This window comes from Meleagris gallopavo, chromosome Z, assembly GCF_905368555.1.
Source record: "Meleagris gallopavo chromosome Z, MGAL_WU_HG_1.1, whole genome shotgun sequence".
Classification (NCBI taxonomy): Eukaryota; Metazoa; Chordata; class Aves; order Galliformes; family Phasianidae; genus Meleagris; species Meleagris gallopavo.
The window spans coordinates 54,525,286-54,548,694 of NC_139435.1; the positions used below are offsets into that span (position 1 = coordinate 54,525,286).

The window sequence follows — 23,409 nt, forward strand, 5'->3', positions numbered from 1 at the left end:
GAGGTGCATAAGGCCACATGAAAAGCTGTGTCTTTGTGCCAAGTTAGGCCCATTTTAGTTGCCTAAGCACATTTTTTTTTAAACTTGCTTTTTTTTGTCTTCTCATAAAGGAAATGCATTGACTTCACATGCCTTATTAAAAGATAACTTGTTTGGCTCATGGCCACAGAGCTTCTTACCACTCAGTAAATCAAGTCACTGTCACTTTAAACACTCCAGTTGAATTTCTAATGAGAGTCTGAAAGAGTTAAGTCTGCCACTGTGATGCTACTATAGCATTAAAATAACAGCAGATTTGGGGATCATAAATGTGAACCCCTCTTGCAGCATAAATTTGGAGCATGTGGAAAGTACTTGTTAAATTATGCACATTCTGTAAATATCTGTCTCTTTTACTTGGAAAATACACAAGTTGAACTGTGGACTAGTAAAGTATAAATAAAATACATGGAGGAAGGCTGAGTGGTGCCTTTTGAATTCGTAGGCATTTCAAGTATGTTTTTCTTATTTTCTTAAGTATTAAACAGTCTTTGATTTAACACAATTTTCCTTATGTACAATAAGAATTTCTCTATCTGGGGCTGGCAGGGAATAGCTGATGGATTCCTTCTGCGTTTTTTGGCTTTTTTTTTTTTTTTTTTTTTTTTTTTTTTTTTTTGCTATAGCAATTGAAATCCCTTCTTTCTTAATAGGATTAGCCCAAATAATTACCAGAGGATTTCTCTATGTCATCTGAGTACAGTTTCCTGTAGCAGTAATAAAAATCCTGTCTGCAGTAGTGAAATAGTCAATGGCACTGGGTAGCTGACGAGGGCTGTAGCTCCATGCTGCCACTTGAAAGAGAGAAGGTCATTCTCAAAGGCAGGGCTACACTGTTTTTTACCCTAATCCCCATCATGACCAACTGGTAGGAAGAAGAAACCACAGATTCTTGTCAGCCGAGGGCTGACAGTCAGCAGGGTGAATGGGCCACAGCCTGAATGGCAGACATTGTGGCAACATGCTTCTCCTGCAGCTCTTCTTGTCCTTGACCTGTTCAGTTACTACAGGTGATTGGTGAAGCTTTAGTATTGCATGTTCCAGATTTTGTGCAACCCTCTCGTTCTCACTCCAGTCCATGGTCCTCCCTTCTGGCCTATTTAGAAGGAAATATACTTGCATTTTTTTGGTTTATCACTGAAATCTATGCACACACGTTTCAATAATAAATGGGAAAAGCTTCTGATTCTTCAGTTTTCGGACAGTTCCTTGCTGCCTTTACAGTTTTCAAATTTCATGTACTACACCAAGGAATTAGAAATTTGTACAGGACATAAACATTTGAGTAGGAAAAGAAATCAAAAAAATTATTTGTTCTGAGAATACACAAAAGCACCCTGCTGGGGAGGCAGGTTTGAATTAATTTCTGTGACTTTAATCCATGTATCTAATCCATGACTTCAATTACTTGTTCAAGTCACACCACATTTTTCTGCTGTTTCCTAGCCTTCACACTGGGGGCTCTGGCTATGTATCTATATTTGTATAGTATGTTGTCCAGGATAACTGGAAAAAGAAATCTGAAAAGCATTTCTTCAGTGTCCATGTGCAGACTTCAGTCTGATAGATAGATGTCTGCAATGATAGATCATTGTTCAGTATGCCAGGAAATGAGCACTTCTGGTCTGATTTGTCTGGCATTCCTTGAAATCACAGAATTAATGTAGGGATGATATTCCTTGAAATCATAGGACACGTGTGGGGATTTTTGCAGCTCACTACGAACACTGTGTTGTTTCTGTGAGGAAAGGTTTTGGTAAAGACCTTCATTTGGAGGGCTTTGTCTTGTACTACTGTCTGTACCTGTTTCCTCTCTGCTTTGTGTAGCCACATTTGAGCATAATCATATTCATAGTTCAAAGAAAATACACAACATTAGAGTCACAAATTAATTGTTCCTGGAATAATTCCTACAGGTTAACCATAGTTGCCTGCCCCAGTGATAGCTTTAGACCCATCATCCCTTGCTGACTGTTATTTTCCACAAACCTGGTGTTATTCAGCTACTTCACTTGGCTCTCCTGGAAACTCTCTCATTACCTGATGCACCAGCGAGCTGACTATTGCCAGTAGCTGCAACTAACCTCTACAAAGGTAGGCAGTAAGGCTGAACTTTCTAGCAGCTGCAGCCACATTAATAATGCAATATATTTCCTGTAACTACATACATGCACAGGCATTATTTTTTATTTGCAAGAGGAAGGAGAAGGAGATGGAGGATGGAAGGTGTTGAAAACAGCTACAACTAATTGTTAATGCAACTGGACCTCAGCTGCATAGGTTTTTAATTATCCTGTATCTAACCTTAGTAGTCATTAAGTAGTAGCATACTTCCTATGCTAAGCTGGCTAGCATAGGAAGGGAAGCGTATTATCTGCTCGCATCCAGCATGTGTAGTGTTAGTAGCACATACTCAGAAAAAGGCCAGAACTTTACCATCTTTTGTTTTTCACTGCCCTTGGTTAAATCTCAGTCATATTGTCCAAAAATTATTTCTTATGCAGCTGAGCAGTACTGCTTTCTTGATGAACTCATGAACTGATGCCTAAGTAAGGAAAATAACATAACACAGAGATTTCACTTTTTTTTCAAGTGTTATTAACAAATCCTCAGGAGAATCATTTCAAACTAATCAGTGAAGCAGAAGTACCATTTTCACTCTTCGGAGTGAAAGGAGTTCAAAATTCAATACACCCTGTATTTTTCTCCCTTAGCTGGCCTGCACACTTCTGGAATAAATAGAAACAACATGATGCCCATAAACATGTGTTGCAGCCCCAGTCCTTTCTGGGGAGCCCTGGCCTGGAGGTGGGCTTTGCCCTGTGGAGTTTGTGTCTTCAGCATCTGATCTATTTTGGTCATATCCTTCTTTTCCCCTCTAGCATGAGCAAAATTGTGAAACTATGTCAAAAACCCAGTAGGAAGGACACTAGGTGAAGTTAGGAACACATAGAGGATTTGTTGCCCCTTGGCACCTTTTAATTTAATTGGAGTTAAGCAGTGGTTAAGCAGTAGACAGGGAATTTTTGAGCAACAGGAAGGCTGCAGCCCTCAAGTGAAAGCAAGCACTTGATCTTCACTGCTGCTTTGGCTGAGCAGGCTGAAATGTTGCCCACACTGGCAAGAAATTTGGCCCCATCTTTGCAGCAGTCAATGTCTGAGGGAGTGCTAGAGTTTTACAGTGTCTGGCTTCAAACTACAGCCTTCATCAGAGCAGGATTTAGGAGCAGAGTTCATCTTGGCTGCGTGAGCACAAGCTGAGGTCACCAAGTGCCTCTTGCTGCCTGCGGGCTGCGGAAGAGAGGCAGATGATTCCCACACAGACCTCTGTCTGAGCATTTGGGCTCCTGTTGTCAGAAGGTCAAGACTAGGTGTAGGCATGGGCCTACACCTAAGCATTCACCTCACTTTTCAGACTGCAAACTGGCCTGAGAGTTGCTTGTTTTTCTGTAGCAGCTGCCCTATGTTCCCTCAGTAAGAAAAGCAGCCTTGGGCCTTGTCACACAGCTGGTGGAGAGTTGCATTCGCTTCAGCACAGCTGTGCAGAATGGTCCCAGCAGCAAGCAGGAGTGAGAAAACAGGTATGCAGGCAGAAGGGTGCACCAGTCTTCAGAAGACTACCATCCTAATACAGCAAAGCTCCAAAACAATGTTTTCTTCTCCTTGCATCCTCCAGACGTTGACTTATCTTCCCCAGCATGACAGCCACCTCTCTCACCACAGGTGCACGTGTGTCAATGATCACAGCTCTGTTTAGTTGGCATTTTTCTGGTCAGTGATTTGGGTGAATTGACAGCCTACCTAGGACACAGGGTGACCTCGAGCCTGCCAGCAGGGCCCACTCTTTCAAATAGTCTTTCAGAGAAGCTCCTTTCTTCCTCAGGCATCCTCAAGAAAAGGGAAAAAGACAGTCTGCCTGCCACTCAGTGTAGTCCCATTTTCACTCCACAAACTTTGTGGTGAGACACAGGGGAACAGGAGGCACCCCTGCTAGGCATGGCCTGCAGCTTAATTGCAGGAGATGCTGCAGGAGAACAGTGCATCCCTCAAATAAAATGATGATTACAGCTCATTCTGATGCATATCTATGTATGAGTGGATAAACACTTCCAAGTGTGTGTTTGTTGTCAGTAGTGGGGAATGGACATAGATGAATTTTGTAGTAAAGGCTCTATTTAATTGCCCTCTACACTGTTTTGAGCTTTAATGACCTACATTTTGCTCCATCACTGCTTCCTGTGCTCCATTTCTTGGTTGTTCTGCCTTGCGGGGGGTGTTTCTAAAGCTGCTTTACCTGCTCTTACACCACTCAGCAGCAGCAGCCTCTACTGCCCTGAGCTTGCATGTCAATTTGTTAAATACAAGCCAGTTACAATGAATCCATTTTCCCTGATGTAAGTGAGGGCCTGCTCCTTGTCTGAAGCAGCACATTCTGCTCTGTAGCGTCAGTGAAATTATTATATATATTATAGAATTTGGGAGCTTTTTCTCTCTTGCCTTTAACAAGACCCAACATGGTGCAGAAATATTGAAGTCCTATGTGTGAGGAGAATAACTACCTTACTTCTCTTCATATTTTTCTTTTTTAAAGGTGAGAGGCTTGCTTTTATGCCAGACCATAGACAGCAAAAAGTGTGTCTGGTTGCAGAAGTGAGGAAGACGTGACAAGGAATCATCTTAAAATTCAGGCTGGGGTTTGCATTCAAAACAGCTGTGTAATAGAAACGTATTTGATTAGCCCACCAAGAACTCATGACTAGACGTAAAATCTCCTTTGTCATACTTATTTGAATTCTTCTTAATTATTTGCTGGAAATTGACAGTGTTTTCCAGCCAATGCCAAAGGAGTGATTCATGCCTTCTATGGCTTTCTGCATGCACTAAGAAAGAATATTAAATATTAAATGCCCTTGATGATGCTGGGATTCTGAGGCATTATGAGAACTGTCCTTTTTATTATTGTTGAAATTTCTGCAGTTATAAATGCGAAATTGCTTTTATATTTTGAAAAGCAAACACCTCAATTCTACCTCCTTATGTTGGACATAATCAGACTTTGTATCTACAGAACCAGAGCTGAACCAAGTAGTGTAGCTCAATGAGGGTCTTTTGTTAGGATAAGGCAGATTAAATTCATTATCTGAAGCGATTTGCAGAAGGCTGCTAAGCAAGCCAGTGGTTGAGCTGAAAGCATAATATTTTTTGCAAGCAAAATTCTGAAGGTGTCAGATTGTGAATGTGTGACGATATTCTAAGACGTACCTTACAAACCTAAGCCAGTAATAAATGGATGGTACCTTAATACCTCTTTATTTAATGATATAAAAATCCTTCAATGCACTATGCTGGCTGCATATCTTTGGCTTTTTTTGTTTTGTTTGTTTTTCTAGCAATAAAATTATTAAGGATAAGCAAGGTACTTAATAAAAAAGTGCATGTGTAGTTGATTGAAATTTTGAAAACAACACTTTACAGTGAGATCAAGTCTGATGCCTTGAAGTTTTAAACAGCAACAGCTGGGAATATATGCAAGTACAAAAATAATTTCGTCACCGTGTAAAACTGGAAGGTATAATAAGTGGAATTAAGATATCTTGTTAAGATGTTCTAAGAACTTCTGCCTAAGGTAAGCCTTAACTTGGAAGGATACTTCACTATGCAGAGTCTTTGTTGAGAAGACTCAATCAAAATTCTGTGCTCTGGAGCCTGGTTCTCCCACTGGTCTTCCAGACTGCTGTATTTATGGGGCCAGGCTCAGAAGCAGTTGGTAAGCTTCTCTATTTACAATCATTTTGAAATCTTAAAATAGTAGTTTTTAAGTCAAAAATCATTTTTTGGGGGGGCTGAGAGCCCAACTAAATGAACATTATTGCTCGATTAACACAAGTGAGAGGTAGCGTTAAGAAAGAAAAAAGCATGGTGTCATTGATAAGTTGTGTTTATCATGAAACATGGCACTATAATCCAAAATACCTTTTCGGTTCCTGAATTAGGCTCTAGTTCAAAAAGGCACTTAGATATGTGATCTAACCCATCTCTAATCAGGAAGGCATTTTACCACTTGTTTAACTGCATGCGCATTTGAATACTTCATTAACCAGGGATCAGTGGGAGCAGAATAATTCCTTAATTCAAGAGTTTCAGAATGCTTTTTCAAATTTTCTGTGTCCAGAGAGTCCCTCATCATCAGAGGGACTGTGGATGTGAAAACACTCGTGGCCATGGCAGAGGAACATAGTCTCTAGGCTTGCCAGCCTGAAGTCCTAGACAGCCATGTCTGTACAAAGCAGCAGTATTGCCACTGGCCAGCCAGCACCCTCAAGGAGTTTGCTCCATCTCTGAATATACTTGCTCAAATGCAGGCCCACAAGTGCATTTGGCCATTGAGGTGGGCGGGAATTAATGAGTACACCTCCGACGTGTAGTCATCGTGCTGTCCCAGCTCACTGCCACACTGTGAAACAAAGAGACGCAAGTCATGGGGTGAAGGTGGTGCTGAATCTGAAGGAAACAATAAAATACAGAGGTCTTCCTTGTTCTGTTTCTGCTCATTGGCAGAAGAGCCCAGCTGATGGCATTACAGGTCTTTCAATTTCTTAAATGCTTGTTTATCACACAGCAGAGTTAGTTGTCATTATTCTAACCAATAGCTGTGCTTATCCTAGATTTTGTGACTGAGTAGAAGTCAGACAAGTGAGTCAGTGCCATTGATGAAAAACCCTGACATTCATGGTTTGATGTTGAGTTTCTGTGTCTACCGTAGTGCCACAAGCTCTGCTTCTGATTAAGATGAAAGAAACTCATTGTCTCACATTTCTCTTGAAGATGAAAAGACTCAGAAAACCTTTTGGTTCCCCTGAAATAACAGCCCGTTTTATGGCAGTTTTCAGTTTCAATTACTGGCTGCAGCTATTTAAAGTATAAACATACTCTGAAAAGTCCGTTCTGTTCTGTAGTTCTGTTGTTTTTTCAAATCACTGTTCTTGTTAGCTATGGCTATTGTACTTAGAGGAAAAGGTTCCTGGTGTAAATGTGCATAGGTGAAACCAATACAGAAAGTTCTGGCACAAAGGAAATACAAGCTTGCTCAAATACAAACTTTTCAGAAGCACCGAAGTTTGTATTCCATGCTCCAGACGCTTCCAAGAAACATTTCTGACACACCTATGTGGGCACTGGAGTAATTCCAGTATATAGTTGTTTTGGCCTGAGGGTAAAAATATGGTTTGGATACGGCTTCTTCCTGTTCCTGTCTCCTCTATTGACAGGAGGTCAATAGGAGATCCTCTATTGGCAGGGGGTCTTTCCACCTACAGCTCTCTTACACCCAATTTATTAAGAGTACTAATTATTCTGCTGACACTGATCTGTGTACCCTCATGTCTAAGCCTAAATATGTGCTTAGGGGTCCTATATTTGTAGCATTCGTGTTTTCCTGCATTTTCTTAATGGTTTGGCATTACTTCTCCTAGTCACACATAGCTGCAAATGACCAGAGGATTAAAAAAAAAAAAAAAAAAAAAGTGGAAGAAAGTGGAGGGAATGGAGAAAGACGTACAAACAGCAATATCACTTGTATTCTGTTCACTTTCCATCAGGTGAAAAATGAGATGTATGTGTGTGCGAATGACAGCCTGTCCCATTTTTGCATTTGCAGTTCCAGTAGAGAGGCAAAATGAAGTTTTCTCTTTATGTCATTTGATCTGAGAGATGGGGGTTTTAGTGAAGGCTTTTGGAAGGACTCAAAGGGAGAGAGTGCTGGCGTCAGTCCAAGAGAGATGGATTAAAGGAAGGAGATTGGTGGAGCGCTGAAAGGAGAAATAAATTAATTTTTTGCACCAAGTGTGATAGCCAGCTCTTCCCACACTATGGCCGCTGGCACTGATGCTGCTTATTGAGCCTGCCGGCTTGCTTTGGGTCACCCTTCCATCTTTAAATAGTGCACTTATTTAATTTGAAGAAAGTGCTTGCAATCAATAAAAAGAGATCCTTTTATCTTCCTCATCAATCTCATATTAATGAACATGCACTTTTTTTTCTTTTTAGCTTCTTGGTTACGGTGCTTTTAATTTCTCAATGTATGGGGGAAAAAAGGGAGTGCGATCGAACATACGATGGAGCAATTAATACCATATATTGCCGCTTGTGTCTTCTGAAGAATTGATGTGGTCTTAAAAAAAAAAAAACAATGGCTTGGGGGGTGACCACTTGCCCTGTGATCCTATGAGCATCGTTTCTTAAGCTGCGAACCAGCAGACCTGAAAATTGCACATGACCACCTGTGCAGGCAGTTACATTCCTCATGTCCCATTAGCTGCAAGAGCAGATGATTCTTAGAGAATTATGTGGATTGCAGACATTTTATTTAAAGCAGTTAGATATTTGGAATACAGTGGTTTCCATGAAAACAGCTGGCCCAATTTTTCCAAAAACTTCAGCAGATTTGGGTCTGATTATAATAGGAGCAAAGTGCCAGCTGAGTGAAATGGCACTAGCTGATCTAATTCACTGGATACTGTCAATTATGATTATGCTTCTGCTCGTGTTTCATTCACATCTTTATGGCTGGCCACAGAGGGTGTTCATCCACAGCAAGGTAATACAAATTCAGCCTCCTTTTAGGGCTTGTAAAACCGAAGAAGCAGATATATTTTGTTCATCCCTATCTCAGGCTGAAAGTTAATGTCTTGTGTTTCTTTCTCAGTCTTGTATGAATGGAACTTAGCAAAATAATGTCTGATTCTTTACCAAAATGCTCCACAAAATAAAATTAAAGTTTCATAGGCCTGTGTGTTTCAACCTGTCACTTACATGTGGCAAGAGTCCAAATCAGTCACACATTAGCTTCATTAGTCTAGAGTAGTAGCACTTTTTCCTGTAAGCCGACGCGATCCGAGCTGTATAATAATCAGAGATAAATCTCTGCATTAGAACCTGATCTAGCTGCACATGCAAGTAATCTCCTTTTTTGTCCTGCACTGGTCACCCAAGGGCTACTGCGGTAAAATTTTTTTTACTTTCAGGTCCACACTGCCTCTTGCTTTCTCCCAGGTTTCCCTTTCTATTAACCAGCTACTGGCTCTTTTCCAAACCATTCATCTCCCCTGCCTGGGCCATAACCCATTGAAAAGCTGGGCATGCCAGTGCCAGTACAGAAATTCGAAAGGCCCCAACCTGCAGCTGCCGGGAGTGATTTCCACGTTGCTATGGGGTAGGGGAGACCCCGGCCAGCAGCGCATCCCAGGCGGGCTGCCCCGGCCCTGCCTTCAGCCACCTGTGGAGCAGTGCCAGAGAGGCACCGGCGGTGGGTGATGCAGTATAACATCCCTCCCTGCCTCTCCTGCGGCAAGAGAACAGCGGGGCCCAGCGGGAACGCCGCGGCTGGGGCGTGATGTGCTTCCGCGGGCTCCCCGCGGGGAGAAAGAGGAGGAGGAGGAGAAGGAGGAGGAGGAGGAGGAGGTCTGAGCGGAGCTGGCGGCGCGGTGCTGGGGCAGGTCCGGAGATGCCGCGGGGAAGGGACGTGCGGCAGCTAAGGCTCTGCAGCCGGGCAGGGAGCCAAGCCTCGCGGAGATGCTGCGGCCGCCGAGGCGGGGAGCGAGAAGCGCGGGGAGGAGCGGCAGAAGCCGCCCCGGCTGCCCTCGTCAGGCCGGACCGCTTGGCACAGCCCAGTATCCCCGGCTGGGCGAGGAGGGAGCGATGCACCCGCGTGAAGGGAGCTCTGGAATGTCCCCACCGCTTCTCCCGGGGCTGCGCGCACTGCGGGGCCGACCGAGGTCGGCAGCAGTGATGGGCTGACGTCCCTCCATCCACCTGCACAGCATTATCCGTGGAGGCTGTGACTTCCAAGGAAAATGCAGATCTCCACGCATGTTTTCATTCACCTTAGCAGCAGAAAGATGTGAGCAAAATATTACAGGAGAGTATTAGAGGAGGGTAAGTTAGCCCAGAAGGCCAGCGCAAGGAATGCGTGCCTGACAATGGTGTAAAGCTAGCACAAAGACCAGCTCAAAGAGGCAGCATCAGGGAAAAGCTTCTCACTGGAAGTGAGACTGTTAGAAAATAAGGCATGAATAAAGACATCAGGCCACTTTAAAATACTTGCATCAAGCAATCAGCTGCTGGTTCTCAGTTTTGAAGAGCAACTCTTCATCTTCACACCTGAGCAGCAAGCTGTGTGTGTGGAAGTACGTCTCTCTCCCAGAGGAATCACTCAGTCCAAGAAAGGATTCAGTCTTTCCACAGGCACCTTGCTTGTTTGCACTCACAGGCCATCACTGTTGTCACAACAAGGCTGCTCTGATGTTCCCTCTTCTATGGCTGTGATGTTGTTACTGCTGTTTGAAATAAGTTTTGAGATACTTGAAAGAGACTACGCTCATGCAAAATGTTTTCAGCTAAGTAGCACGTGTGCTTGATAATAAGAGGAGATGTGTATGTAACTGTGCAATGCAAGCTGTTCATTCTGTCTGAGGCTACTGATCACATAATTAACCTGAGGACCAGACACTCCAGCAATAATGTAGACTTTATTGTATGATGATTTATCTTTTTACATTCTTCCAGGGACAGTTATCACTGGCTGTGCTTTAAGGTAAATTCTTGAATGTAGCATCATGATTACTTCAGTTGGCTACTGCAGTCTGACAGGAAGCTGTGTGATCAGGCATCCATCAATTAGTCCTTAACGGGAGAGTCTGTGCAAACAGTATGGGAATCATTGAGATTTTGATAAACCTTTTTTAATGTGAATGTTATTAATGTTCCCATGGCAGTCTTTGTGAATGGGAGGATTATGAGGCAGAGAGATGAGTAGAGACAGACATCTTTTTGGTCACTACAAAAAATACATCATTACAAATGAAATTCCATTTTGGATACCCAGCTAAGGAGCTGGCAAAAAAATTAGTTCAGGGCAGTTTGAAGCACTTGATTCTTTGTGTCATTATGTATCCTGCAATCATTTACACTAAGGTAACGGGGGTATTCGTACTGCCAAGCCTTTGGTGCAGACATTTTTGCTGAGGAAATTGAGCTGAAAATCTCTCTGCCTTTAGACATATTATCTCACAGGTGCACTTTTCCGTTGGAGACAGGAGGGGTAGGGAATAAGGGCAATTCCAGGCTTTGTTACCTGCCTTACTCTGTACTCTTGGGGATGGGAGTTAGTGCAAGACTCTGGTGGAGGTGAGGAATGACAGCCACATTTAGGAACAAAGTGGAAGCCTTGTTAATAACACAGTTCTTTGGATTTTCACTTTTTTATTTTACTCTCACAGGGAGTGAGGACAGAATTTAGCAGCAGCAGCCTTTCAAGAATTATGCTGGGGAGCTGGCTATTTTGCAAAGGTTTTGCCTTTTTTTGGTTTTGGATGGTTTTGGAAGGGAGGTTAAAAACTGAATATATATATATTTTAAATGTAAAATGATGTCTGTATATGAAATGGAAATTTGTCAGAAGTGGAAATTTTTTTACATTTTTTTTTATTTTTTGCTGCTTAACCTAATGTGCGTCCCAGCGTTATTCTTAGTGGATCGAACTTACTCAGAGGCGTGGAAAGAATCGCTCTAGGTGTTAGGCGGGGAGAAGCTGCTGCGGGAAAGCGGGCTTCCCCCGGGAGGAATCGGGTGTTGCCAGCCTCGGCGAGCCCCGCGCAGCCCGGCGCGCTCCCACCTACACCGTCCTCGCCCGCCGGTGTCTGCCCTCCTCCGACCGCGCTCCGGCTGGAGAGAGCGGGCGGCAGCGCGCAACTCCTGCTCGCTCCCTCCCTTTGATTTGATGGCCTTTATTCTTCCTAATTGGATAAAATAGGAAGTCACTGACAGTCCTGCGTTGCTGGGTGCACTGATTTCCCTCAGACCAGCCCTGCAGAGGGCGGGGGGTGGGGACGGGAGGAAGGAGTGAGCCTGTACATCAGAGAAACAGGCTGCGAGGGGGCTGGGGGAGCGGGGCGGGGGGGAAGGAGGAAAGTGAATGAGCGCTCAAGAAGGACAAAGAGGGAGGGGAGAGAAAGGGAGTTACCATCGCCTTGGCATCGCTCTTCCTTTCAAACCTCTGTGTAATTATATTGTTTGCAGTGATGCTCAGACATCGAGCACCTGCTGCTCTGTAATGATTCAGCCTCTTTCAGCCGCCGCTGTAACGCGACAGGATGCTGCTGCTACTGTCACTTCTGCCGCTGCCGCTGTTGTTACAGATTTTGCTTTTGCTCCTTCTACCGCATGACAATTGTTTTCCTCGCCTAAGCAGATACCAGCCTCAGATGCTCAAGGTGAGAGTCTTGCCTTTCGCTCTGGGCTATTGGTTCACTTAATCCGGTCAATTTGTTCGCTGCTTGTGGTTGTCTTTCTGCCCGCCCTCCTTCCCCCTGTTTTGTTTTGTTTTGCTTGCTTTCGGGGGGGATGCTTCTTCCCTCACTCAGAAGAGCTGGAATTGCTTGAGAGGCATATAAGGAATTATAAAAGTGGCCAGGAAACAAGAGATCAGTGACTGCAGAGCTGCCCTTGGCTTCGGCAAGGCAGCGTGAGCAGCAGAGGGCTTGGGCAGGGGGTGGGAGGGTCTCCTTTTTCCCTTGCATTCCTCTTCTCCCGGTTCAGATGATGTTGCTGAGCTCGGACCTCTCTTTGACTCCTGCCGTGTGATTTTTACTGAGCACTGTGACTGTTACTCCGTCTCTTTTTGTCTGTGTTTCACAGTAATGGACTGTGATAGAGTTAAGGCCTTTTGGAGGTGAGCTGTGTCAGAGCTCAACCATGTCTGAAGTAGCCACCGAGACTTTCCCCAGCCCTTCGGCTCAGCTGAGCCCTGACGCATCCCTTGATGGGCTCCCGGCTGAGGAGAATGTGCCGGGGCCTCACAGAGAGGACAGCAGGGTCTCAGGGGTGGCAGGCCTGGCCGCGACCTGCTGTGTGTGCCTGGAGGCAGAGCAACTGAAGGGCTGCCTCAACTCCGAGAAGATCTGCATTGCCCCTATCCTGGCTTGCCTGCTCAGCCTCTGCCTCTGCATTGCTGGCCTCAAGTGGGTCTTTGTGGACAAGATTTTTGAGTATGACTCTCCTACACACCTTGACCCTGGGAGGATAGGACAAGACCCAAGGAGCACTGTGGATCCTACAGCTCTGTCTGCCTGGGTGCCTTCAGAGGTGTATGCCTCACCCTTCCCCATACCTAGCCTTGAAAGCAAGGCTGAAGTGACAGTGCAAACTGACAGCTCGCTCGTGCCCTCCAGACCCTTCCTTCAGCCTTCTCTCTACAACCGCATCCTAGATGTTGGGTTGTGGTCCTCTGCTGCACCATCACTGTCACCATCCTCCCCGGAGCCTACCAAGGCATCTCAGGCACAAGCAACAGAAACCAATCTCCAAACTGCTCCAAAACTTTGTAAGTAGAAGCTACGTGTTTCTTTTTGTTTTTCCTTCCACCACAAAAAAAAAAAAAAAAAAAAAAAGCCCCTAACTGCAGCTATTCTCCCAGGGGGTCATGTGACTGACATGTGTTGACTGCTGAGATTAGTACCACGTTTCTGAACTCTTATGAAGTGTACATAGCAGTGAGCACAGCTTCATCTGGGACCTCTGTAAAAATCTAGTGCCATCCTTTTCTCTGTATCCACCTGTAGGGAAGCATGTGATTTACATCAAGGGTTTACCTGAAATACTATTTCATATGATCTGTCAACCTATTTCTCTTACGAATTTGGTTTGTGACCTGTACTGGGTCTTTCATATTTTCTTTGCCTTGCTTGCAGAGCATTTCTGCTACCTCCTTCCCGAAGTCTGCTGTTGGCAGGCATCCCTGTCATCCTCCTGAAGCAATGAGGGAGAGCGGTGGGAAAGAGCGACAGTGTATTTGTAGTTAGAAAACGGGAGTTACTAACGAAGTGATTAGTCTGTGATCTTTCCCTTTCTTTTAAGAGCATAACACGCATTTCTCTGTATCTGTCCCCTTCTCTAGGTGCTGAATCTTGTTGAACATGAGACAATTCCTCATTGCTTTCTGTGGGGCATTTCAGAAAAGGGATTCTTGTCCATGCAAAGGCAGTATGAAGCAGTTTTCAAATTAGTCTTTGTTTATCCTTAAAGTGAAAAAATATCCAGGGTACCTGGATTATTTTATCAGTAGTGATCATAAAGCATCAGAACACCACATTATTGAAATGTAATTTCTTTGACATTCCTCATTTTAACCCATCAAGTCTGGAGTACAGCAAGCCAGCAGTTTCTGAGCTGAATAAAACTGTGCAACTCCAGTAAAAAAAGAAGGTAGCATGCTATTGCACCAACAGCACAGGGCTGTGGTTTCCTTCAGATAGCTGCAGTGATCAGAGTGTGCAGCTTAGTTCCTTGAAAATTGTCTTGCAGGACATTCTTCTCTCTTGTGCCTTCCCTATAAACCCCAAGATACCCACCTTTTAGGTGTTACCTGCTCAACCTCACCTTGCAAACCTGAAGGCACCATAAGTTCACTTCTGAGTTTAGCTCCACCAAGACTGGACTCTGTATAGATACGTGGCAATTGGACTAGCTAGGACATTTTTGGGCCAGCACCTTTGCAAGTGAAAAGGAGCATGATTATAGTGATTTCAGCAAAGATCCTTCCAGCCGAGAACTGGCGCTGATCAACTGACTGTTAGGAACAATTTCAGAATCACAGAAAAGAAATTCTAGGTATTTGCATAGAATGCCTGCTGGCTTATGCTTATATAATGGGTGACAATGGAATATTGGACTAACAGTAATTTATCTGATGGAAATAGTCTGATAGGGAAATACTTCTGTGCAGGCTTTGTCTGTGGGAGGTAAAACATCATTTGAATTACTGGGACACTTAACTACCTTTTCAGGTATACAAAACTATACTCAGTGATATTTTCTTAATCGTTGATGTAGAAAATCTCTTCTGTACTGTGGATATTGTAAGGGGCATTAAGGATATGACAGCTCTTTTTAGTCCGTATAGTGACCAGCGAGCACCATCTAGTCAAAATGGCCTCTTTCCTACGCTAGGGAGAAACAACCAAAAGCATTGGTTGTGGTTATGTCAAAACAACCCTTCTGAATTTACATTTGTGAGGCAAGCCTTGCTCAATCACCTGGTAATCTCATTTCATCAGGAAATAAATGAAGAGGAGAAAAAAATTCTTTGGAGCAGTTACCAGGAAAAAAAAGCCATTATTTGCTTTCATATCTGCTTACATCTGGGAAGTAAATGGTTGTCCAGAAATCAGGTGGTTGTGTTGGGTTTCCTACTGTTATCTTAATTTTCTTAACATTTTTAAGACATCATAGACTTCCAAATAGGAACAGACTGAAAGGAGAGGGAAAACTGGCATCAGTTTGAGCTCAGGTTCCACTAAGGGAGAAGGTTGTGTAGCCCGCAGTGATTCTAACCGTGGTGCGTAATTCTGGCTGTGGGCTGAAGCTCTAATAAAACAGAGCTGGAAAAATGCACTGCAGAAGATCTCCCCAAGAATTAAGATAAGCATGAAAAGAATGATTTGGACAGCTCTGAAAGGACCGTCTTGGGGTTTTTAAACAGCTGCATTTCAAACACGTTGTTGCATTTTATGTAGAGCAAGATCTGTTGGAGAGGTTGACAGATTGCATCAGTGGTAACTTTTTTTTTTTTTATGAGTGCTTTTGACAGCTATAAAATTTTGAGAGATGGCTTGGAAGGTAGCATCTGTAAATTGAATTGTCCCTTCTCTTGCCTCAGTGTCCTTTTTGCTGTTCCAGGCAGAGGGAGGTAACTTGTTCCCAGAAATTCCCTTTCATACTATAATATTACTTTCTTTTTCAGTGCAGAACTAAAAAAGAACTAATACATCTCATATTCTGTGGTACTGCTTCCAAACCAAACCCTTCTGTGAGTTTCCAAATCCTTTTCTTCTACTCTCTTTTCTGTCTTACTCAGCATATTCCCCTTAAAGCTGTATCCTTCAAGGTCATCATCTGTTGAGAGCTAATTGATTCTTCTTTCTCCTGGAGCCTGGGAGAGAAAGCAGAAGAGAGACAATCCTAGTAATTGTGTCTGGTACATTAGATTCAAGACTGGTCTCCCTCCTATTATTATGCTTTGCCCTTTATCAATACAGAAAAAATTACTTCCTTTCTGGTTAGTTTCCATCTTATATTATAATACCATATCTCCTTTACTGAAATAGAAAGGAAAGATGAATGTTTTAAAGGTGAACATTTTAAAGTTGAGAGTGTCTATCCTAGTGCAATTACTCCAGAGAAGGTTTCTCCGCATGCAGGATATAGTATTACTCACTAAGCTACAACCTCCCTCGCTTGTGAAGACAAGCACATTGTAAAAATGCTAGCATAGTTCAGCAGCTAAATTTTACTTCTGCCTCAGTCATCACATTTAAATACAGTTCCACGATTTATCTAGGTTAGTGACCAACACACTTCCATTGTACTGTCATATCTGTGTTACAGTAACTACATCCATACGTCTACAAACAAAGCATTCTCCTCTGTACAGATGTTCTTGTGGCCTATTCTTCCCATTAAGTGATTCCTTCCTAAACAAATCCACCTTTCAGATCAGTCTGGAAAGGAGAGGGCTGACTGGCCAGAGTGCTTTAGGTCTGCAAGGGAGACATGAGTACATAGCATTGTGCTCTCAGCATCAGAAGCAGCTCCATTTATGTCTGCTGCCACATGCAGCTTCTTTTAACACTCCCAAAACCCTATGGTCCCTCCAGCTCCTACAGGGATACCTTTCTGAGGTACCAAAGGGCACTTCTGTTCTTTGGCTATGCCTGAAATGAAGATGCCCAAGCCTGGGCTGTTCCTGCATTCTTTCCACTTCTGCCTCCCTGGCTCCTTGGGGTGCAGGGGGTTGATGGGTCAGCTACATCTCCATTCCACTACCTCCATGCCCTCTGAGCTTTTCTGGGCCAGCCTGGACAACAAGGTGAAGAAGAGAAAGTACTGCATGCTGCTATTAACCAGCCTTGCCTGGGACCACTGTCTTCTCCTTTCTCTGATTTCAGCTGCCTCTTCAGGTGCATTGAACAACCATTAGCAAAAGCTGCTGCTTTCTTATCCTGGGGAGAAAAAATGTTGGAAAAAATTCCACAGTGGACATTTACCTATGAAATGATCTTGATTGCCCTCCAAAGCAGTCCAGGCATGATGGCTGAATTTCTTGTGTCATTTTAGGGTTATGGATGGGAAAAAGTCAAAAGAAAACTGGCCTGTCAATTAATTTGATATACCACTGCAAAATCTCCTTGCGAGTTTCTCTCTGTATCTGCCAGTTTTACTTATTCATTCCCAGTTCTGAGTCTGATCTCCTTTCCTCTACAGCCAGTGATTGCAAAGATCTGTACTTTATCTCTGTGGCAAGCTGGAGGGAGCCTTTCCCTCTGGTTTATAGGTGTTGCAGCCCAGAGAAAGGTTGCAATTCATGGGTGGTGAGGGTTTGCTGATAGAAGCTTGTCATGTGTTAGTTCTTTTTTCTCAAAAAAGGCCAGTTTTGACCCATGCTCTGCAGTTCAAAGCCCCACTGCAACGCTGTAGGGTTAACTCCATGCCTGGCAGCATCTGGCAGCGTCAAGGTCGGAGAGCTGCAGGTAGGGATGGTGCACAACAGGCTGTATAGTAGCTTTTCCTGTTTTCACTATTAAGTAGGACAGCACTGCAAAGGAGGCTGCTTTTTCTCCAGTGCAGTAAAACATCTTAGAGCAGGTGTTGCTCCATATGTGATACAGCATTGTTGTTGATTAGCCTCAGACATCTAAATTCCTGTGTTAGAAAGCTAAGCTGCCTTGGCTTCCTGGTCAGCATTAAGGAAGAGACCTTGCCTAGAGGGGTTATCGCAGTGAGACTTGGAAGAGTCACTTCCTTTCTCCAGTAAGTTCTGGCAATGCAACAACTCCAAGACTCGTCTTGAAAACCATGACTTTTTTTTGTCAAGCCCTGTGAATTAACAATGTCTATCACGAGACAGTTGTAGTTTATCATGGCCCAGATACCAGACAAGTTCTGAGCCTAACTTTAGAGCATAATATAGACATACTGATCTCAGTAAGCTCTGAAGACAAAACTGGCCCTCCATTAACATGCAGCAGTTAAGCAAGTGACAATTTTCTGAGCCACCCAGTCTTTTTGTGCCTCAGACTTCTTTCTCCGCTGCCCCAAACGTTGTGATGACTTACACATTTACTTACGGCAGTAATACCTGGGGTAGGGTGCAGTTGGGCTGGTGGGGTAAGATGCATAAGATGCTGCAAATTTCAGGGAGTTCACATCCCTGATTAAACTTTCCAAAGAGGTAATCAATCTATGCATATTTTCTCTCTCCAGCCCAGTCCATCACACTGCCTTTAACACCTTCAATAAGCACACAATTTGATAAGATTAATTTATTACTATTTTTCTTTTTTATAGCTCTCTGCCTTCCCCATTGTTAAGATTCACTGCTTGCACAGAAACACTTTTTCTTCTAGTAAGCATGCAGAGGGATGAACTGATCAGTTCTGCTTTTCCTTCTCTTGGAAGAGAAAGTCACAGCTTTTAAAACATGAATGCTGTTTTTCTACACAAAGCATCATGGGCAGAGCACAATGGAGAAAATGTTCTGAAGTACATTCTCATAGTAATAGTCCCTATTTCTGAAGATTAGCTTCCACTTGTATACCTTTTTAAAAGCATATGTGAATATAGAAATACACCATAGGTGCATGGAATCTATGACCACTCTTTATTAAAAATGACAGCTGGGACTGTACTGCATCAAAAGTTTCTAAGCAAAACAGATTTAAAAAACAAAAACAAAAAAAAACAAAACAAAACAAAACAAAACAAAAAAACACAGCAGTGTTTGGATTTTCACTGTGGGGCACCACAATGATCATCTTTTAGTATCAGTGGTACTTGTGAGTGAAATGTTTGATTTCCTATTTGTGCACTGCAAATAAAGACATACAGCTGCCCCACCTCAGATTTGCAGTGTCTCACCTCCAAGCAGAAAGAAACCTTGGGCAACAGTCTTAGCTTCCGATGAGAAGGCAGAATTTGGCTCACTGGAAGATAGGCAGCAGGTTAATTGTAATGCAGAGCTGAAACAATACAAATGAGCGTTTTCATCATTTGCAGTCTTGCTAATGGAGATGCAATAGATTTGCTGCAGAAATCCAACTCGGAATCAATAGCAATGCAATGAGGCAGCTGGTTCAGGGAGAGCACATGTGATGCCAATCTACTGCAGACAGTACCCGGGAAGAGACTGCTTCAGCTCTGCATCAGGAAAGGGCAGACAGCCCTAGAAAGTGCCACAGGAGGTGATGAAAGACTTCTAAGAGGAAAAAGCTGACCTTGCCCAGGATGGGGCAATTAGGGGCAGAGGCTTTGTGTGGCTGAGGGGAGGGAATTGTTTCCTTTGAGGAAATCAGACTAGTTTGGACCCAAATTCTGTTTTTGCTACTAAGGGAAGCAAAGAAGGACATCCTTGTATTTAGGGTTAGGTTCAGGCCACATGAAATTAGGAAGAGATGGACGCATTTTGCCTCTTGGAGACAGGTAGATGAATTTGGAGCATCTCTGGTGAAGGACTTCTGCTCTCTCGCTGTCCAGACAGGCTGTGAAGATGAGCAGGCAATGTCTTTACGTGGATTGCTTTATGGTAGTCATGCTGGCTACCCTTACTATTTATACTACAGGCAGCCCAGTGTCCTGGGGAGAAAACATTGTGAATTACATCTTGCTCTTTCACATTAAAATGTTTTGCGGTGGCCCAGACTTGGTAGGAGGTACACATTAAATTCAAGACCCAGAGCATGACTGTCATTTGGCAATTAGAGAGATTTGAAAGCAGCAAGGAAGAAATAACTATGCTATGGTTTTGGCCAGTGTAAGGCTGATGCGACTGCTTATTTACAACCTGTCCTGTCTCATCCTGTCTACTGTCCCCCCCAGTTCCCAGGAGAGGCTTAGTCACTGAGGCAGAAGGTTTTAGCCAGCGAAAGATAGGCAGGAGCAAATCCATGGGGACATGGCTGGTTGCCCCTGTGGGCTGCTCTGAACTAAACTAGAACAAGTTCCATTCTGCTGTAGACAAGAATGGTGAGACTGTGGCACCCATCTATTACTTTTGCTCTTGTGTAGTTTTATGATTAAAGCCTCATTCTAATACATATCTTCTCAGAGAGTGTATTCAGCTATTCCACATATGCTTTCACTGGCCCCCTCCCCCACTTTTTTCTTTTTGTATCTGTTTCATTCTGGAACTTGCTGGCAGTGCTTTCTCATAACTCAGACAGCTTTTTATTTTGGCAATGAATATTGCTTCAGTTTTTGAGATGAAAGGAAATCAATACTGGGTTGGTAGTCACATGGCATGGGGTGGGGGGAGTATATGAAGCTGTGATCTTAAGCATGATTTGTGACATTGTTCGGTATTTCTATGGAATTCCTGAAAGAGATCTGAATTTTACAATTTTTAACAGTCAATTAATTCACGTGATTAAACAGATCAAAGGAGAAGAAAAAAAGAAAAAAAAAAGGAGTATCAAGTTTGTTCAAAAGCATTTCAGTTAAGAAAAAAAAAAAAAGGACTGCAAGCACACAAAAAATAATTTGAGTCTTCTAAGGTGCTAACTGGAAGTCAGTCTAAAGCTGATGGGACTGGATCTCAGGAAGAGTTACTTATCCTTTCCACTGTTCTAAATTAATCTCTGTAATGAATTTAGTTCTTCAACTTGAACAAAATGACCTGAATTTTCACTGGGATATTTTCTAGTCTGTAATACTATAAAACATAGAAGAGCATTGAGATGTTCTAGTCCATGAACAACATGGCACAGAGAATCTTCCTGACTAAAGTTTCTTCCAGACATGTCCAATTTGTGGTGTCAAAATCAAGAGAAAGATAATATTTTCCCATATTCTATCATTCTCTTTGAAACAGTACCACACATACTGACTTTGAAATATGTGTTTGTATTCTGGATGTTCATTCATTTATATCTTTCTCACCTAGAATTAAAATCTCCTTCGTGACATCTGTTTCTCCTCTTGGGCAGTAGTAATCCAACTCTTCTTGAAAGACCAGGCAGGCTGAGCTCCATATTTCTCCCAATGGAGGGAATGGTTTTCAGTCCTTGAATTATTTTAGCCCTCTTCACGCTTTCTTGGTTTTCAGATAAATAGTGCTATAATTTTGATACGATACTTATACACAGGCTAGTCCAAAATCCCAATAAGGGGCAGTAAAAAGTGTTCATTTTCTCTGTCACTGTTAAGAAGCACCCAAGATGCATGAGCTACTGTTAGTGCCTGCTTAATGTTTTAATCAGTAAATAAGTAATGATGTCCAGTCAGGGCAAAAGACCAATATGTCACATATGCAGAGGCCCTTGCTGCCTTGCTTTCTGAGCTGTCCCCAGGGCCATGTGCTGCTACTTGCTTGGGTGCAACAACAATTCTAGGGGCCAGTCAAGGGAATAAAAAACTGACATCACCCTTCCTTGTCAATGCTGTGTGCACTTCAGAGGTTCTTCATCTTTCTCATTCCACAGCTGTTTCTGTCCTGCTCTGAGGGATGCCCCCAGCAAAGCTCTTTGATTGAAGAGTGAGGGAGTTCTGTCAATGGTTTTGACTGTGCAGAATCCATCAGTCACTTGTGGTCATGCTTTCAAAGATTTCTCGCTATTTGCCCTTCAGACATTTCTTGTATTATTGTCCCAAGAATCATTGCTTCATCATACTCATAATTTAGTTTGTTGTCTCAGCTCTTCCAGTATTTGGTTCTTTCTTCCATAAATGACAGCATCCCCGGAGTATGTATACATGGGAGAGAAGGATTTTGGTGTTAGGGTCTATCAGATTAAATACAGTTGAATGATTACATTTCTTCTCACACTTCTGCCCCAGTTTGTCTGCTGCATAGACTCAGCCTAGTAGGATCATTTGATGGTCAGGCATCTGTTATCATCACAGGATGTGGGGATTTGGTAGCATGATCATATCAAGAAAGTCCCAATGTCTGATGATTTCAAGATACTCTGGTGTTTTCTAGAGTGAGACAGCACTCCTCAGGCCATGAATCTGCTCAGCAGAACAGTTATTGTTGTGAAGGTAATAGTGCCTTAGTAAGGGAGACATTTATCAAGGTGAGAGAAACAGCTGCAGGGGAATGGAAGAAGGATCACTTCTGCATCTAGTCTGAGCTAGTGGGAAAGCAAACTGGTGTCCTTGTGATAGACAACTGAAGGTTTCCTGCTGGGTTGATGCAGGGGGCTAGGGAAGCTTGAGCTCATACAAGCAACAGAAGAACATAAAGTAGCCAGGAAACTGATGGGAAGCATTTAAATCTGCCAACTACAGGCAAGCAAGAGACATCTGACCCTTTCTTGTCTGGAACAAAGCAGAAATCTCTATTCCCTAAAGCCACAGATACCTGCAATCTGCCTTGGACATTGCAGAAGGTCAGGAGCCAGATTTTCCTCCTGCTGAAAGGCTGGACTATGAATATGAACATCCCTTCTTAGGCCACGCTTTGCTTCTCAGCAAACCTCTGCAAAGCAGATCCCCTCACCATCCCTCCGTGCTGGCTACATGCTCCTCACCAATGCTGAAATCCAAGGAGGTGCCCTTTGTGCCCTGTTGTCTCAGCTTCCTCAAGGGCTGGAGCCACTCTTCTCTGCTGCACAGCAGCGTGGCTCTCAGTCATTGAATTTCCTCCTGTCACTTTGTGCAAAAGCCCTTGGTGCACTCCAGCTATCGCCTTATGTATTTTATCAGCCCACCCTGCTTTTTAGAGACTAGGATTTAGCAATAGAGTTAACAGATTGTGAAGGTTATCACTAACAATTTTTACAAACTGTTTCAGCTGTGCAATTTTCATGACATACAGCTGTGCATGTGTGCTGTTTGTGTGCACAGAAAGGCTGCATTTCAGGCCAAACAGCCAATCAGTGTGGTAGCACACGATCTATTTTTCAAAGTCTGTTAACAGGAGGCTACCTCAAAATTTCCCTATGCTTTACAGAATGGTGTATGGCCATGAAAACCAACATGTATGCTGGCTTTTAAATGTTCAGAGATTCTAGAACATGGCTAGCAACCTTTTTGTTGATTGCTACTTCTAAGCATGTGAATTCACCATACAGTGGAGATTAATTGAGATCCCTCACATAAGTAGCTTTTTAGGCAACCCTGTAATTTTCTTAATTGTTGATAATCAACTGTTTAGTGTTGCCATTTCCCCGCCTTCAAATTTGGAGAAAGGATTAAAAAGATGTGTTTTGTGAATGTACACAGATAACTGGTGACAAGCTCAGGAAGCAGATTTACAGCTGTGAATCAGAGGAAGTATCAATTCCCTTAAGCCACTTAGCCAAGCAGAAGCTGGCAGGGGAA

The 23,409-nt window shown here is 43.2% G+C and overlaps 2 protein-coding genes across 2 annotated transcripts in view; both read left to right on the top strand.

Moving 5' to 3' along the window:
* The window catches only part of NRG1 (neuregulin 1), a 461,683-nt gene that overhangs the window by 349,429 nt on the left and 88,845 nt on the right, over positions 1-23,409 (top strand). The gene's annotated exons all lie outside the window — the stretch shown is intronic.
* On the top strand, positions 12,119-12,399 carry LOC146542292 (uncharacterized). Its single transcript, XM_085213120.1, has one exon. The coding sequence runs from the start codon at positions 12,189-12,191 to the stop codon at positions 12,348-12,350; it is 162 nt and encodes a 53-aa protein (XP_085069246.1). The 5' UTR covers positions 12,119-12,188; the 3' UTR covers positions 12,351-12,399.